Source organism: Lagopus leucura, unplaced genomic scaffold (assembly GCF_019238085.1).
Source record: "Lagopus leucura isolate 7727_CA_CO unplaced genomic scaffold, USGS_WTPT01 Super-Scaffold_100021, whole genome shotgun sequence".
NCBI lineage: Eukaryota > Metazoa > Chordata > Aves > Galliformes > Phasianidae > Lagopus > Lagopus leucura.
In genome coordinates this window covers 121,532-137,980 of record NW_024962274.1, presented here as the reverse complement: position 1 = coordinate 137,980, position 16,449 = coordinate 121,532, and the positions used below count along the sequence as shown (strand labels likewise).

At 48.9% G+C, this 16,449-nt stretch overlaps 1 protein-coding gene across 1 annotated transcript; it reads right to left on the bottom strand.

The window, feature by feature from the left end:
• Positions 1-500: 500 nt before the first annotated feature.
• RNPEPL1 (arginyl aminopeptidase like 1) lies at positions 501-14,988 on the bottom strand. The gene is made up of 11 exons (XM_042878149.1): positions 14,245-14,988; positions 10,338-10,478; positions 9,972-10,123; positions 9,698-9,814; positions 8,582-8,817; positions 6,801-6,914; positions 6,046-6,158; positions 5,683-5,791; positions 4,674-4,901; positions 4,357-4,499; positions 501-3,693 (listed from the first exon to the last, which is right to left on the bottom strand). The coding sequence occupies exons 1-11, from the start codon at positions 14,971-14,973 to the stop codon at positions 3,421-3,423; spliced, it is 2,355 nt and encodes a 784-aa protein (XP_042734083.1). The 5' UTR covers positions 14,974-14,988; the 3' UTR covers positions 501-3,420.
• Positions 14,989-16,449: the final 1,461 nt, after the last annotated feature.

The window sequence follows — 16,449 nt, the reverse complement described above, 5'->3', positions numbered from 1 at the left end:
CCCAAGAGAAAAACAAATCTTATATCAGAAGGTTGTGGTTTGATAAATCTCATACTGTGCTTTTAGTACACCAAGTCTAATGTTTTGGTCATAATGACTTTAAGCTGTCATCAATCTGTAACAAAATGTGTGAAAGCAAATGTCATGTGATAACTACTGAATGTATGACATTCTTTCTGGACAGATCCAAGCAGGGAGATCAGACTGAACACATGCACTTGACTGAAACCGAACTGCGCAGTAAGTGAGCTTAGTATAGACAAACAAAGTCCTGTGCTACCCAGAAAGGGCAACGGCCAAGGTCACTTTGTGCGAGACCATGAGAAAACTTTGGTTAAATGAGAACATTTGGGATGTTGTTCTTGGTTGATGGAGTGCACAGCTGGGATCCTGTAATAATCCATAGCAACAAAATTCTATAAGCTTAACAGAGTAATATGTGTTGCTAACAGGAATTATACTTACATTAACCCATGTGGCAATGAAATGCTAAAAGAAAGTCAGCAATAACCCATTTTATTAAAGCACTTGGCTATTCAGAGTTCTCCCACACCTCATACTGCCAGACCCCACTTCACTCTGCTCAAGGCTGCAAGGTAAAGTAATAGTTTTCATTTTAAAAAGTAAGGAGAATAGCCCTATCTCCTGGCATCTGATTAAATAGAACTGTTTTGCTGTACTAATTTTACTTTAAGAGATAAGAAATGAGCCCAGCATAGATAAGGCAGTAATAGTTTCTATTTAATCTCAGCCTAATTTGCCATTCAACTCAAGTCTATTACACATCAAAATAAAAGTTGTTTGAAGCATTAATTTATTTTATGTCAACAAAAGGAAGGCTTATCTCCAAAAACTTGCTTCCAATTCTTTTCTCTTCCAAATAAAAATACACTCCCAGCTCACGGGAGGAGCAAAAGTACCTGAAGTAAGACAAACAGAATATTTAATACTCAACAAACCCTGCACTTCTCTGTGTTTCAGAGAATAAGTTGTATGAAAACAGCCCTCTGATGTGTTCTCAAGGGATGGGAGCAGAAACGCTAACTTAAATCTCATATTCTTCAGTCACAAAACAGTCAGATCCAGACAGCACTTCCCTGCTTTGATCATGCATACACAAACACACAGCTGATCTGATGTCAGCTGCAGTAACAATAGGTAATACTCCCTTTTATTTTTGCCACCTCTCCAGCTTTGTGCCGTGCAGCTTTTCAATAGCCTCCCAACCCCCTGACCGCTGTACTCCAGAACAGGACAAAACAAAGACAACATACCAAGTCAGTTCTTCCACGTGTCTCTAACAGTGACACTGAAAAACAGCCCCAAAAGGCTTAAGCTTGTCACAAAGCGTAGTTTAATTCGACAGTCATCGTAAGGCATCCATGTAAATTAAAAATTCCCACCAGGGTCACATACATTCTCCCACAAAACAAAACGTGCTAAAACAAGAGGCCTGGGATTCCAGAGGATGCTTGTGCACTGCCCACTGCCTGGGCCAGGCTGCCACTACCCACAGGGGCTCCAGGAAACACAGCACCAGCAGTGCAACTCAGGAACTGGAAAGTCAGCTCGCACAAATTTCTTTCAAGAGAGCAACAAACAAAAGCAGGAAAGAGATCTGTACAGAAAACGTCATTCTCTGTCCCTTCTGGGAGAACAAGACAGAAAGAAAAAGGTGAGCCATTTACCAAGCATAGAGGAGAGCTCGGAGTTCAGAAGCCCAGCCATGCTGATGGCCTGTTCTGAAAACTAATGAAGCACTATGGAGGCCTGAGTTCGTTATTGCTTCGTCCCAGTTCAGCCCAGGCTAAGGCCTATGGTGAAGTCAAATTAACTTAAAGCCAGAGAACGCAGATCCAGTAACAGCACCTAAGTCCCCATCCACACATGGGTGTAAACAGATTCTTTTGGTGAAAAGAAGTCTCCCAAATTTCCCCTCTCCCTGTGCTATGCAGATCCCCATAGCAGTGCTAGAATTTATATAACAGATTCTCTGTCACGTCTCCTTTAGCTGAGCATCTGCAGAGCGTTTCATTCTGCATTCACACTCATCCACTACCCTGCTGACACATCAGCTCAGAGAAGTTCACCGGGAGCTCACCGAGAGGCACACGGTTGGCCACATCTAAAGGACCTTGCACAGCGTCTAAGAATCATCACCTGCTCTGTGTAACAGCAATACCCAGCCCCCCTCCGCCCTCAGCTTCGGGGGCCAAACGGCGCAGACAAGAGCTGCTCTCCATCCTGAGTGCCTGGGCAGCGATCAAGAGAAACGGCGCGCTGTGTAAACAAAATGGCATCTTGCCACCACCACGAGTCAGAAAACAGACTCAAGTCAAGTGGGGCTTCATATCAAGAAACAGTGCTTCCCTTGGATTATCGTATGATGGGGCAACTTTTAGAGGCAATTATTATTTTCAAGGCAGTAGAATTTGAGCGTGGGTATCTCTGGGGCTGACTTACAGGCCCACCATATGCTAGGGATCTTTTAAAACAATTAAAGGTCCTGTTAATTCTTCCGAAAAGGACAGAACAGAGAAAACACAGTGTATCTGATGAACGCACACGCTAAGACACTACCAAAGCTTGCAGTTAGGCTTGTCAAAACAGTTTAAAAGGTTTAGGCATCCAGTTTGTACCAGAATGAATGGCATTTGGGCACCTAATTTAACTTTGTGAAAATTCGAGCCTGAACTTTTCTTTATTGCTTGTCCCATTGAGTGCAAAGGGAAAAGCGAGGGGTTAACCACAGAAGGATTTCAAATCCATCTTAAGGTTTCCCTGCTCTTCTGTATATATATAAAGGAATATATATATATATATAAAGCATTATTATTCTTAAGCCACCTGGAGTAGGGGGATGAGGGAAACAGGAGCTATTTCATTTCTTAGTTATCTGAGCATCAGACCCTGCTTCCCACATGATGATACCTCTGACACAGTAAGAGCATGACATGAAAACGTGTCTGCTGCCACTGAGAATTCCGAGTCTGCAAAATTTCAGCCCAACTATCAGGATAACGGCAGATTGACACGCACACACTCCTCAGCAACGTACACACAGCAAGTAGGACATGCCTCAGTGAGTGCAGATGGAAAGAAAACAAACAAGGAACCTCGGAGAAACCAACCAAAAGAGCCTCAGGAAAGAGAACTACCCACATTCCCTGCAAAGGCAGCTGCCCAGGAGTCCACGCGCAGCACAAACCGAATCCAAATATCCATCCCACAGCTGAAGATCTGTGAAGCCTGGCAGCGTCACACACTGGATACTTGAAGGCACATTTCCTATGTGTTTTGGAAGAGAAATCCAGTTACAACAACACACTGCAGCTGCAGGGCTGAGGGAAAGGAGGCGACACTTGGCATCTCTGATCCTGTCCCCGCATTCAAGCTCTGTGGCTGGTGTGAGCTGGTGATCTAAGCAGACACGTTAACATCCCTGAGTGAAATGGCACCGTTTGTGGCCTCTGAGACTTTGTCCTCAAGCACCATTGCTGGTGTGTCTGCAGTGCCTGCTGTAGTGTCTATGGCAGGAAGTGGATTTAAGCCCTGTGATAAAATCTGTTGGATGGTTTTCCTCAAGTTGGGGTGCAGCTGGTTTTGGGTCTGGTAAAAAATTTCTAAGGCAAAAGACTTGAGCGTGCCAGTGCAAAGGTCCTCATAAAGTGGAATTGTGTACATCCGAGACATCTGCAAAGAAGGAAAACGGAATAATATCATTCCAGTAAAAGCCAAGAGGTTCAGCTCTCCTGTAAGTACATTCCAAGAGACCTCAATGAATCCAAGCAACACACTTCTTCAATAGATGAGAAGCTTCTAACTAAGTTTAATGCAAAGTTTCATGTGAATGATAATCAAAACCCACTTGCTCTCTACGACTGAGCTACTTCCCCACAAATAACAGAGCTATTTACAAGGCCAGGGAGAAGAGGCCACAGAGAACACATGCATTAACCTTTTGCTCCCGCATAATAAAAAACACTGAAAGGAATCTCTTGAGCGCTAGCTTTGTCTGAAGGGTGCATATTCCAACAATCACATCATTTAGTATCGTAACAAACTCTTCTCTGAAAACGCTGGGGCTGCCATAAAGCAATGCAAAAACGCACTGGGCAGAGCTGAGACAAGGACATGGAGTTAGGCTGGAAAAGCACAGACTGTCTGTAGGCATTTCAAATTCCATCTGCCCATTCCTCCCCACCGCTAGCAGGTGAGCCGTGCTCGGCCCCTTCGCTACACACCTGGTCTACACTTGGCCAGGAAGCAGAAGTTCCAAGGTCTTTCACGTCGCATGTCTCATGCACATGTCTCATGCACTGAGAGGTGCAGTGATTTTAATCCAGCAGTTAGTACCTGGTTTTCCAAGAAGCGACGGACTTTGTAAAGGTCTGGGTAGTAGTCATTGCGGACTACAATCTGCAACCAGCGGATGCGGATTTCTGCGTTCATGGAGTCCAGCTGAGAGGAGTAACATTCCGAAAGCCTTTTTATCACCTCTGAAAAGAGCGTATACACAGAGGGAAAAACAAAACAAAACACAAGTGTGACCTGTTTTGTCAAGTTTGGAGGTCATCAGAAAATGAGTGATAGCACCAAGGCTGAGCAGGGCTATTTAGAATTCAATCTGCCATTCCAGGAATACTTTTCTACTCTCCTTACAGAGCACTCACCATGGCGCAGCGGTGACCCATCCAGCAACCTGTCCAAGAAGAGCACGGTTTGGAACGTTCTCCATTTAGTGAGGTCAGCACTGCTGGCAGCAGCATCAAAATCCAGAGGCTCAGCGGTCCAGAGTTTGAAGAGCGTCTCCACCGGTCTGGTCAGGCTGGATCCCTGAGATAAATCTGGCTCAGCTAACGGAGGTCCTGTAGCATTGAGCCAACGTTCAAACTCCAGTCCTGGAATGAGGAGCACCAAAAATGTCGAGCAGGAGTCTCTGCAGAAGGCTTGGCTGTCTCAAGGTTCGGGACTGCTTCTAGCACAGTTAAGAGAGGTTCTAACGATAGCAAATCAGACCAACCCATAGTTACAGTGATACAACAGTGTTAGTTTCATCAAGCCTGCGCTCCATCTGGAACAGGGACAGCAACATCTCTGCCAAATTTAACCATGATTCTTCTGGAGCTCAGCATTACAGTGAGTAAATAAAGAAAAACACACGTGCTCATTGGGCAGACCAGCTAAAAGGTATCTATGATCAAATCAGGTTCTAACATCAGATTTGGCACATTTCTCTTTTGTTGAATTTTGAGGAACACTGGAAAACGTGAAGCGTGTTTTCCCCAATAGAAATAAAAAAGAGGTGAGAGGACTGCCTAAACCCATCGTCATTCATGTGTTTATAGAATTGGTAACTAAATCCAAGACAAGCTTTAGCAGGATTTGGTTTCCAAATACAGTGATCACTCTGCAGTGTGAAAGGTGAGCTAATGAGAGTTAACCAAGGGCCACTCAGATGATCAATGCCAAAACGGTCAGCAACTTACAACGTTCTCATTCTCCACGACAGAGGGGGTAACTAAGATAAGAAAACCATTTGTACCATGGATGTATGGCTGTTGCCAAAGTGTTTTGTTTCCCTCGACCTTAGGATTTGCTTATGCATCTCCTAAGCCAAGTACAAAATTTATCAGCCAGACTTCCTAGTTCTGACAGCTAACTAAGTAAACTGCATCTTACCTGCTTTGCTCTCAACACATTGCTCTTTCAAATCTGGAAAAAAATTCAGGAAGGAATCCAGAAGATCCTGAGCCACAACACTGGTAAATTTGTACTTCTCAATGTAGGCCTGTAACAGTGAAAGGGATAAATGACAGTTAGGAGGAAGGTGGCTTCTTTTTGATGAAGAACTGTACATACAATTAAAAAATAGAGATGGAAAAGTGAGGACCAGTACTCAGAAAGGTGAAAGACAGTTTAAAAATATATATGTATTTATATATAAAAAACAATAAATCAAGAAAAATATTCTCCTCCTCCCTCTCAAATAAGGAAAGTGACAACTCTCAATCTCCAGCAGAACGTATGTGTATGCACACTAACTCTGAGGAAGGAGTCAAAGCGTCCTGGGTCACCACACAGCTGAGACAGGTAGTAAACAAAGCAGTAGCCTTTCTCATAGGTGAAGAGGTTCATTAAATTACTAGGATTTACACCTGGAAGGAAAAGATAATGTTATAAGACACTGTGCAACAAGAACACTGATTTCCAACCAGTCTAATTGCAAAGATACCCTAGAGATCTCAGATGTCAAGATGCAGTGACGTAAAAACAGAACAAGCCTGTGTCAGTACATATAATTTACAGCAGTAAAGTAACAGGAGCAACCTAAGCATCAAACTCACACTGCACGTTTTCAAATATAAGAACAGCAAGCAAGCAATACTATGCTCCTTTTCTGAGACCTCCAACAGTCTTCCATCCTGCTTCAATATCTCCACATGCATTTGGGGTTTATACATCATCTAAACTGAAGACTGCTTCACACCTCCAGTGGTGATGACAAAACTAGAGAACCATCAAGCCTGTATCTTGCTCAAGGGACAATCAAGCAGCCTTCACCAGCACGCAGCTCACTCAAGGGGAGACCACGTACACATCTGTACATGTATTCATAGTTAGACCATTTTGAAGAGAAATTCAGTGCCAGTTTCCTTGCTTACTATTAGACCAGTTTACACACAAGTATTTTGTTTTTCCTTATTTTATAAAGGACATTTTAAATTACATCATTTCAGTCTGCAATCCAACAGTGATGTGCAGATGTTTTGTACAACGGCTTTAGCCAAAAGAAATACCTGGCTCCAGTTTAACCTGAAGCTTGCTGACTGGGTTGTCCTCTCCAAGGAGCTTCATCTGTCTGTGGAGAGCATCGAGGCGGAACGCCGTCTCCAAGCACGTGAAAGCAGCCCCTGCCCAAGGAACAACATGGTAGTTGTGAGACTGTGGCTGGAGAACTAGCACAGGTACAAAGAAAAGATGACTGAAGACATGAAACAGCAACAGCAAGAGAGGATCTCAGTAATGTACTGTCATCACAATTTGAGTACAAGTTCCTTGCAACTCCTTGCAGTTCATCTCACAGGTTTCACCTCCACTCAGTAGGAGCTCTCTTACAGCTGCAGCTGGGTGTGCTGCTCTTCTAACTGCAATGCAGAACTGTGCTTCATGCCGAACTAGCTGCACTACACTGGCAATTCAAGTCGTCTTTCCTGTGCCTTTGCAGATGTGTTACACTGTGGAAAAGACATTCCCAGATGCAGCAGGTAAGTATCTAGGATTGTTATGGTTTTGGTTTTCTTCAGCAAGTCTTCAAGAATAGGGCTTGTTACATTGATACAAGCACAGAGTCTTACTGTATACAGAGGAATCTGATACAAACTGAATGAGAATTAAGGACCAGGACGCATCTGGAAGGTAGAAGAATCTGTACTGGCAGAAAAATGGGTAGATGAAACAAAAAGAAAACAAGAACACTGCAGAATAACTAGTGCTTAGGGCAATTACTTCAAGCTGTAAGCAGGGAAGGGGATTAAGCAAGATCCAAGAGGTGCAGTGGTCACTGGGCTCCAATTTCTGTAAACAATGTCATTACAAAAATGCCTTTTTATTAACTGCAGAAGATATGCCAGAAATGATGTCAGAAATGGCAAGATTTAGATCAGAAGTTTGTCCTTGGAACAAAACTGAATGCAAAAAGAGCTTGTTAGAGAATGGCATGGAGAAAAGCACTGCTTAGCTTCCTGAAGTGAAACAGCCAGTCCTGAATTCCAAGAGGACACAAATGAGGACCTTCCTTGCCTTATGTCAGAGACGCAGCCTGAGATGGGACAGAAAACAGTTCAGAATCTTCTGAACTATTCATATTGTTGCCATATAGAATACAACGTGAGGTACAGAAAAGCCCGAACCACTGAGAATTACTCAGCATGAAGCAGCTCACATAGAACAGAGCAAGATCTCCATAGCTGCTACGAGCACTTCTTTCTCTAAATTTCATTCTCATCATCTCCAAAAACAACGTACATGACTAAAAAGTAACACACTCTCCTAAGCATGCTTGCTGCCAGCATTTCCCAGAAGATGAAATAGAACAAAATCATTGACACAACACATGAAAATACACAGTGCAAGCTTTTCATGGGACAAACTAGAGAAACAAGCATTTCTATCATTCATCTCAGTTAAAAAAACAAAAAGCAATAGGAATGATTTACTCCTTCTAGTTGCTACAGATGGTGCCCATACAGTTGACCTATTAATTTCACTGATGCAAACAGCTAAAGCAGAGCTCTACAATTCTACAAGAAGCCTCTGGTAGCTCAGCAGACAGACACGTAGTTGTGCATATTGCATCTGATGGCTGTTACCAGCATTCCTTCCCACAGCAGCTAACTACCAAGTGCCCAGGTGTAGACAAACTGCAAGCATCCCCATGTTCAAAGCAGAGTTTGGGACTGCTCACATTCCAGAACAACAACAACAACAACAACAAAACAGCTCCCAACACATTTTCAGCTCCCAGGGAAGCAGCTCTCAGCTGCTGGTTGGACGCATCAGAAGGAAAACCCTCTCTTACCATAGGTCTCAGTGGTGATGCGGCGCTGCGCGTACGTGGCCAGCCCTTCGCTCAGCCACATCTCCTCCCACGTGGCGTTGGTGACCGCGTTTCCAAACCAGCTGTGGGCAACTTCATGAATGACGTCAATGATTAAAAACTCATCGCTCTCCAGAATGGAAGAAATGATGAAAGTCAGGCATGGGTTTTCCATGGCAACAATAGGGAAGGATGGAGGAAGAAAAACAATGTCATATCTAAAATTAAAGGGAGAGAAAGAGTACAGTGGTAAATTACACCTACTTCAAAAGACCTACATAGAAATACACGTGTATTTTTCCTCCTTTCAGAAAGTTCTTCTAGGAGTTCTTGAAACTTCAGGAACAACTTTCTAGACCACTGGTTGGGAACTACAGTTTGTTCCCTTGGCCAAATTGCTGCTCACATTTGCACATAAGGCTGGAAGCCTTCAGCTGTAGCATGCCCTGCCCTTCCCAGAAGCATCACACTCTGTTCACACATGCAAACTCACCACAAGTTGAGTATCTGACCACCAGAACCACGAACTTTACATACACTGCCCACACACACATGCAGATCAGGCCCCCAGGAAACAGAGGCCGGGAAGCAAGGAGGGAATGAATTGGTGCCTGTAGTGTCAGCAAAATGGCACTGGAACATGACTGTACTATTTCTTTGTTTTTCTGAATTTCTCCACCAATGATCAGCACTGGCACTTCGTACCAGGCCTCGTTCTCAGAGCATTTCAAACAACATTAAAAGGGTAACAGCCACACTTTTCCTGCTTACCTTTAGCAAATAAGTGTGGGAAGCCTTTGCAAACATTTGCTCCAATTTGAAGAATGAAAATACTTTCAAAAGCATTCTCTTTTAAGACAAAGTCAAGCTTAACTACAGAAACTATTAGTGTTGGTGCTAAGATTCTAAGTCCATAATGAATCATTTTAGCATTTTCAGGCACAATGCAGTAAAACAAGACAGCACTGCTGATTCTCAGGGAAGGCCAACTGTTCAGAACCCACAGTGCCGCTTACCATAGCAGCAAGATACCTCCATGCTCCTCGTTCTCATTATTTTGTTCCCATCACACGTTCCTAGGAGACTTATGAAACTCACCTTCCCCAAATATATGGGCCATACAGGCTCTCTGCAGCAGTCAGCCAGCGCTCGACCATGCCAGAAAGCTTGCTGATGGCGGTTGGCAGCAGGCAAGGCTCTGCCCACACTCTGCTCCTGTCAGAAAGCAGAAAACATCAGGTGATACTTCAACAAACGCAGTTATCTCTCCAAAATAATAGCCTGCATCCTCAGCACGTGGCCGCAATGGTCACAGCACTAAAAGATCTGGCATCAGGCTTCTGCCTTCTTTAGGCCAAGCTGCAAACCTTACCTTGGACCTATGTCTGCATGTATAAGGTCTCCTGCCACCAGGGCCACGAGGTAGGCAGGAACTGGATATTCCATGTAGAACTGATACACTCCTTTGTCTTCTAAGAAGGTGCTTTGAGTGGCGCTCATCAACACCTGCATGCCTGCTGGAGCCTGGAAGAGCGACATCAGAACACCAGCTAATGGGATGAGCAAGGCTGAAGGGCTGCAGCACAGATCTGTTCTGACGTATGGTAATGCATGTAGTTTTTTATACTGCTAAATATCCTAAGGAACGCTTTATATTAAACATAACTACACACAGACAACGTAGCCACGCTTTCACAATTAAGCTGAGCTCTCCATGCCCACACCATTTGTCACTGACCTTGACGGTGGCTGAATAGGTGCATTTCACTGCTGGTGTGTCAAAGCAGGGGAAGAAGGAGCGGTTACACACCGAGTGGCCCTGCGTGAAGACAAACGGCTTGGCGTTGCCGTACGTCAGCTCTGGGTCCAGCCACCAGATCTGTTGAAGCATCGAGAGAAGAAGCGAGGGAAAAGGATCGAGTTTGAACCGTCAGAGAGCAGAACCCCAACATCAAGAGGATCCAACACGAACAGGAATAGCAGGGGTCACGGAGCGCAAGCAAAAACCAACGCAAAACAAACGCAGGCTGAACAGTGTACACACTGTTATCTCCGACCCTGACTCTGCCCTCCCAGCTGCAGCACCAGCGATTCTGACACTACACAAAATGAGTCAGCGTATGTCAGGATATCTCTGGTCAGTGGCACCAAGGCTGCTTCGTATGGAGCAGATAAGGAGGTTCTGAGTGGTCACAGAAAAACCCACAGCACTGAGTGTGTCAACTTTCAGTATCAAGCAGTAAATAAATCGTGAGTCAGAGCCTCAGTAGATCATCAGAACTCACTAGGAATCATAGGAAGAAGGGCAGTTATTTGCCAGTTGGGTTTTCCCCGTTCCGAGTGCCATGCTTATGCTTTCAAACGCTCCCTGCCTCTAACTCTGAAGCACAGAAACAACCTCAAATCGCAGAAACAATTTCAAAGAAGTATTTTCTTGTAATCCTAGAGTTCTCAGGCTGAACTTGTACAGAAAATACCAAGCATTGCAAAATTTGCAATAAAGTCAGAACCGCCTGAAGTCCTGGGAACAGTCGGGCACACAGAATAAAGCTTCTGAGTCCATTGCCTTCTCAGATCAAAGCAGCCAATAAAACTGAACTTGGGGAATAGCAGTTAGTGCCCGCACTCAAGAGAAAGACATGAAGAGCTCACAGAGAGAAGCCAGGGTACTATCTCTGCTCTTATTTTAATGGCATATTACAGTTCTACTTCCTACTAGTCTCTCTGTGTTTTGGAAGGCAAAGCTTCCCCTTTCTCCCTTTGCCCTGTAAGGTTACTCTTTACCTTCTTCCCTTGCCTTTAGACCCTTCTCCTCTGATGCCAATGCGTTCCTCTCCCACATCACCCACTTCAGCAGAACCCCTGGGGATGGGGGCAAGGGACAGAAAGGAAACATACAGCTGCTTCTGAAGGGAATTAGGGACAAATGCCTCATTAAAACTCGGTTTGAAGACAAAGCTTCTCACCAGAACACACATTCACATAAATACACAAGTGCTGTGCTTTCACCCAGGTAACAGCATTCTAACCGCCCAGGAAGGAGGCCCAGGAAGTGACTCCTTCAGGATGTGCCCCAGTGTCAACATTGAAAAGCACTCCTCCCGGCAGCGCTCTGTGCTGGTAGCACAGGTGGGACCAACAACCTGTCACGTCAGCCTTGGAGCAGAGACTCACCTTCAGAAAGCCCCATTCCCTTCATTTTCTGAGCAACATTAAGGCCAACAAAGTGCACAGGGAGATAAGACATCGCCAGAACTAAGCCACAACCCCAGAATAGGGTGGAAAAAAGGTTGACAGCAAGGTCTGCAGAGCAGAGAGATAAGGGGAAGCACCCCGACCAGCACAGGAAGAAAACATAAGCAGGAAGCAAAGGAGAGCTAAGAAACGAATGCTTGCTTACAAGAAGCTCCAAGAATTTACGACACTTTCTCTTCAACGTGCTTCCCCTTCTGTGACATTTGGTTGAGGTTAAATGAAGCAGAGGCCTCACAGGCCAAAAGGAAAAAGTCTGCCGAGAGTGAAGTATTTTTTTCCCCTGTTTCCCAATGTCTGCAGCTATGCTGCAATCCTCCGCCTCTCTTTCCAGATGCACTTGGAACAATGATTAAAGTTATCCTGAAACAATATAAATAGACCTGCAATATAAATAGAGCGGCCATGCTGCTGGACGGGGCTGGGGATGAGGAGCAGAGGCTGCAGCCCAGAAAGGAGTGCAGTCAGCAGCCTGTGGGGGCAGGGAGCTGGGCCACTATGGGGCAGAGCAGCACATGGGTGCATCACCAGATCCCAACCGTGCTCCGCTGAGGAAACACGTGTGACAGCATCGCAATCTGGCAAGTGACAAAAGTAAACAGCTGAACCTCTTCCAAGTTTAAAGTCTTTCCATGTCTCCACCTGCATTATTGATGGAGGAGAGCAGCGGTGCCACAGTGGCGGTTCCAGTGGCTAGCAGTGACTGCCCACAGAGTGCGCTGTGCAGGCAGGACGTGGGGGATGTGATGGGGCAGGGAGCCCAACTGCAAGTCACGAGGGACTGGGAAAACTCAAATGAATTGCCAGGGAAGTTCCCAGCTCTGACCTTTTTGCTAAATCATAGGGACAAGGAAGTTCTCTCACTTTTACAGCAGGAGGGTTTGCACTGAAGGCTGTCATGGAAAGAAAACAGCACTGCATGGAGATGAGTGCTGCCAAATTGGAGGTGCAGCAAAGCGGGTCAGAAACGGGTGTGTGTTTCTCCCTCCGGGACAGGAGAGCAAAAATACTGTGAAAGAGCCTCTGCAGGGCCAAGAGGTCAGCATGAGGGGCAGCTGCTGCTTTCCCTTCACACCTGCACCATGGGATGCACAACGCTCAGCAAAGCCTCGCTCCTGAACAGAGGATGCCATGCATGAATGCATGGTTCCCTGCACGCGGGCAGCCCAAACCCTCTGCAGAAGGCAGGTTTAAGCTCCCCTCTGTCTCCCGGGATCCATCACACGACCAAAACCATCAGCTCCTCACTCCATAGGAACGAGGAACAGAAGTTTTGTAAGAGAGGCGTGACGCCGCGAAGTTGCTTCACCCACAGAGAGAAAAGGGACCGCACAGAAACGCGGAGGTCAGGCGTGTGCATGAGGTCACCGTCCCACATTTGGGGTTACTCATCACTGTTAACACAGTGCCAGGCTGGAAGGGCGCTGGCAGGCAGCATGACAATAGCAGCGCATGACCCTGGAGCTCAAAAGATAGCCCAGCGAGCCCCGAGCAGCATGAAGGGCTGGAGCAGGTGCAGGGACAAGTATTCTGCCAGCCAAAACCTGCAGTCCTGGGCAGGCTGTGAGATGCAGTCCTATGTCGGAGCGTGCCTGCTCCTGCTTCCCAGCACCACTCAGAAAGGGCAGCGTGTGGCCCTGCTCCATAACCAGCAACAATTCCACCAGCAGGCCTCGGAGCTTCGTTTCAGCCAAGCACTACATGCTATGAAAGCTACAGAAAAGACGCAGGAAAGAATGAGGATCGGCTCGAAATGGATCAAAGAGCAGCGAGGTGAACTGTAGGAATGGAAAAAAGGGTTCAGCTCCCAGCATCCTCACATACACGTGCATAGGACGGATGGTGAGGCAGTGGCAGGACTCCCTCTGCACACAGCAGGGCAGGCCGCCGCCTGGCATCAGCGCTGGGGAATCCCTGCAGGAGCCCAAAATAAAGCCACTCGTTCAAGAGGAGCAAAGAGCGTTATCGCGCACTGAGGGAGCTGCGGCTCGGCCAGGCTGAGGGCGATTACAGAGCACGGCAACAGCCAATGAGCTTCAAAGCCTTCCTGCCATAAATAAAGCGCCCGGCAGACAAAATACACCGGTTCCTTCATGAAACTTTCAGGGTTTCAAAGACCATCGACCCTTCCCCACTGACCGCGGCCCTCAGCGCCACATCTCCACCGCTCTACAACAGAGACAGCGACCCCCTCCCCTCCGCGCCCCTGGGCAGCCCCTGCCAGTGCAGCACCGCTCTTACGGAGAAGAAACTGTTGCTGACATCCAAGCCGAACCCGCCCCGGCGCAACTTGAGCCCCTCTGCCCCAGGCTGCGGGGCTCCCCCAAACCACTCCTTTTGCCCCGACCGGAGCGCTGCCTCCCCGCCTCCCCGCGGGGGATCCCCGTACTCACGGCGGGGCCGTCGGCCGTGGTGTAGCGGACGATGACCTGGAAGGGCTGGTGCGGCTGCAGGGCGGCGGGCAGCGACAGCGTCAGGGCCGAGCCGTAGTCGGTGAAGGGGTCCACGCGGAAGCCCAGCGGGCAGGAGGCGGCGGGCGGCCGGGCGAACAGCGGCAGCGGCGGCTCCGCCAGCGGCGGGGGCCCGGCGGGCGGCTCCGCGGGAGGCGCGGCGATGCAGGGAGCCGAGAGGAAGGTGGCGGTGGAGGGCGCGGCGGCGGCGGAGCACGGCGGCGGCGGAGGAGCGCAGGGCGGCGGCGGGGGCGGAGGGGGCGGCGGGTCCGGGGCGGCAGAGGAGGAGGAAGAGGAGGAGGAGGAGGCGGCGGCTTCGGCGGGGGAGAAGGCGAAGGAGCAGGGGGCTTCCCCCGGCGGGGCGCGGCGGTAGGCGGCCGAGAGGACGCGCAGAGCCGGGTGCACGTCCAGCACCAAAGCGCAGGGCTGCGGGCGCAGCGCGCACAGTTCCAGCACCAGGCAGCCCGCCAGCGCCCGCGCCTCGGGCCGCAGCTCCAGCCCCAGGTGCAGGTGTCGGAGGGCGAAGAGCTGCGAGCTGGAGGCCGACGCCACGTCCGGAGGCGGCGGTAGATCGGGAGGAGGAGGCGGAGGGACCGGCGGAGCCTCCGGGCCGCCCGCGGAGCCCTTGCGGCAGCAGCACAGGCCGGGCGGCCGCGGGGCCGGAGCCGCCATGGAGCGGCGGAGGAGGAGAGGAGGCGGCCGCTATGTGAAATCCATGGGCGGGCGGGGAGGAGGGAGGCCCCGGCGGCCGGAGCGGCCGGGGCGGGGAGCAGAAGGGGCCGAAGGGAGCGCGGGGCCCGGCCCGGAACAGGCCGGGGGGGAAGGGGCTGCGTGGGTTGGGCTGGGCTGCCCCGCCCCGCTCTGCGCCGCCCGCCGCCTGCGCGCGCAGACGCTCCGAGCCCCGGCACAGCCGCCGTGCCAGTCGTTGGGTCGCCAAGGCAGCTCCTCAGTGACACGCGAATGTTTATGATGTGGCTGTGGGTTTGACCAGTCCACAGCGTACGTTCCCAAGGGCCCCCAAACCTCACACCTCTGACAGCGGAGTCGCATCGTTTCCCATCGCACCGACGCGCCCGGGCGGCACGGCGCGGCACGGCAGGCTCAGCTGCAGGCAGCGCCGAACGGCCCGCAGAGTGAGCCCGGCCCGGCTTGACGCTGCGGACGCCCGCAGCACCTGGGGTGACTGCTCATAGCCAAACGCCATGCGGCCCCAGCACAAAACAACGTTCAGGAAAGCTGCTTGCCTGGCACGGGTACTGCAGCTGCCCGGCACTTTCTCATCGTATTCTTTGGACGCATCTTCAGGAAGCAATTCTGTCCTCACTCCATTCTAACTCAGAGGAACTTTTTGTCCTCCCCTCATTTTTCTCTACGCATTCTTCTTGTAAGTCTCATTTACTGCACCCATCCTTTCCTCCCAAAACCTTTCCCCGTGTCTCAGTCATCCCATTCACCTCTAGAAATAAATGTCCTTTCTCAGTTTATGTTTCTAGCACTGTTCTAAGGCTGCCCACTCTCCCTCTGGGTTTCCTGGAGGGCTGAGCAGCAGAGCACAGCCCCAGCGCTCTGCATCTGTCCACATATCTATCAATCTTCACCAGAGGTACCAGCGATGTCCCCACAGGCACTCAGACTGGCACAGCTTCAGGGCCCGACCTCAGATGTCATTACGCCCATCACACTGCAGAGCAATGTCGCTGGGTGGTTTTAGAAGCCTCCAGCCTCCATTTTGTTTGGTGTCCCAAGCGAGCAGTAACGCTGCACCAACCAGACAAGAGCAGACAAGCAGGAACACGTCCTTAGAATTTCCAACCTTAGGACAATCAGGACCTGTTGCACTCGGTGCCCAGAATGGATGAAATTCCCAAGGTCCATACAGCACACCTGAAAGCTATCTTAGGTACGTTCCTCTCAAATTGTGCATCTGTTGCTCTTGGACCACGTTCACCAATTCAGAAGAGCACAACTGGTGTAATGAATCCTGAGTGCAGCTCCCTCTCACAGCTATGCTAGTGTTAGCACCTACTGAAAAGAGCAGTCTCACTTTGCCTCCCCTCAGGTGTGCCTTCCTGTCTCCTTTGTACAGCATTCTGATTTTGGAGGGTGGACTTTCTGCAAGTTAGCTTTCTGGGTCACTGCTGGCAAGAG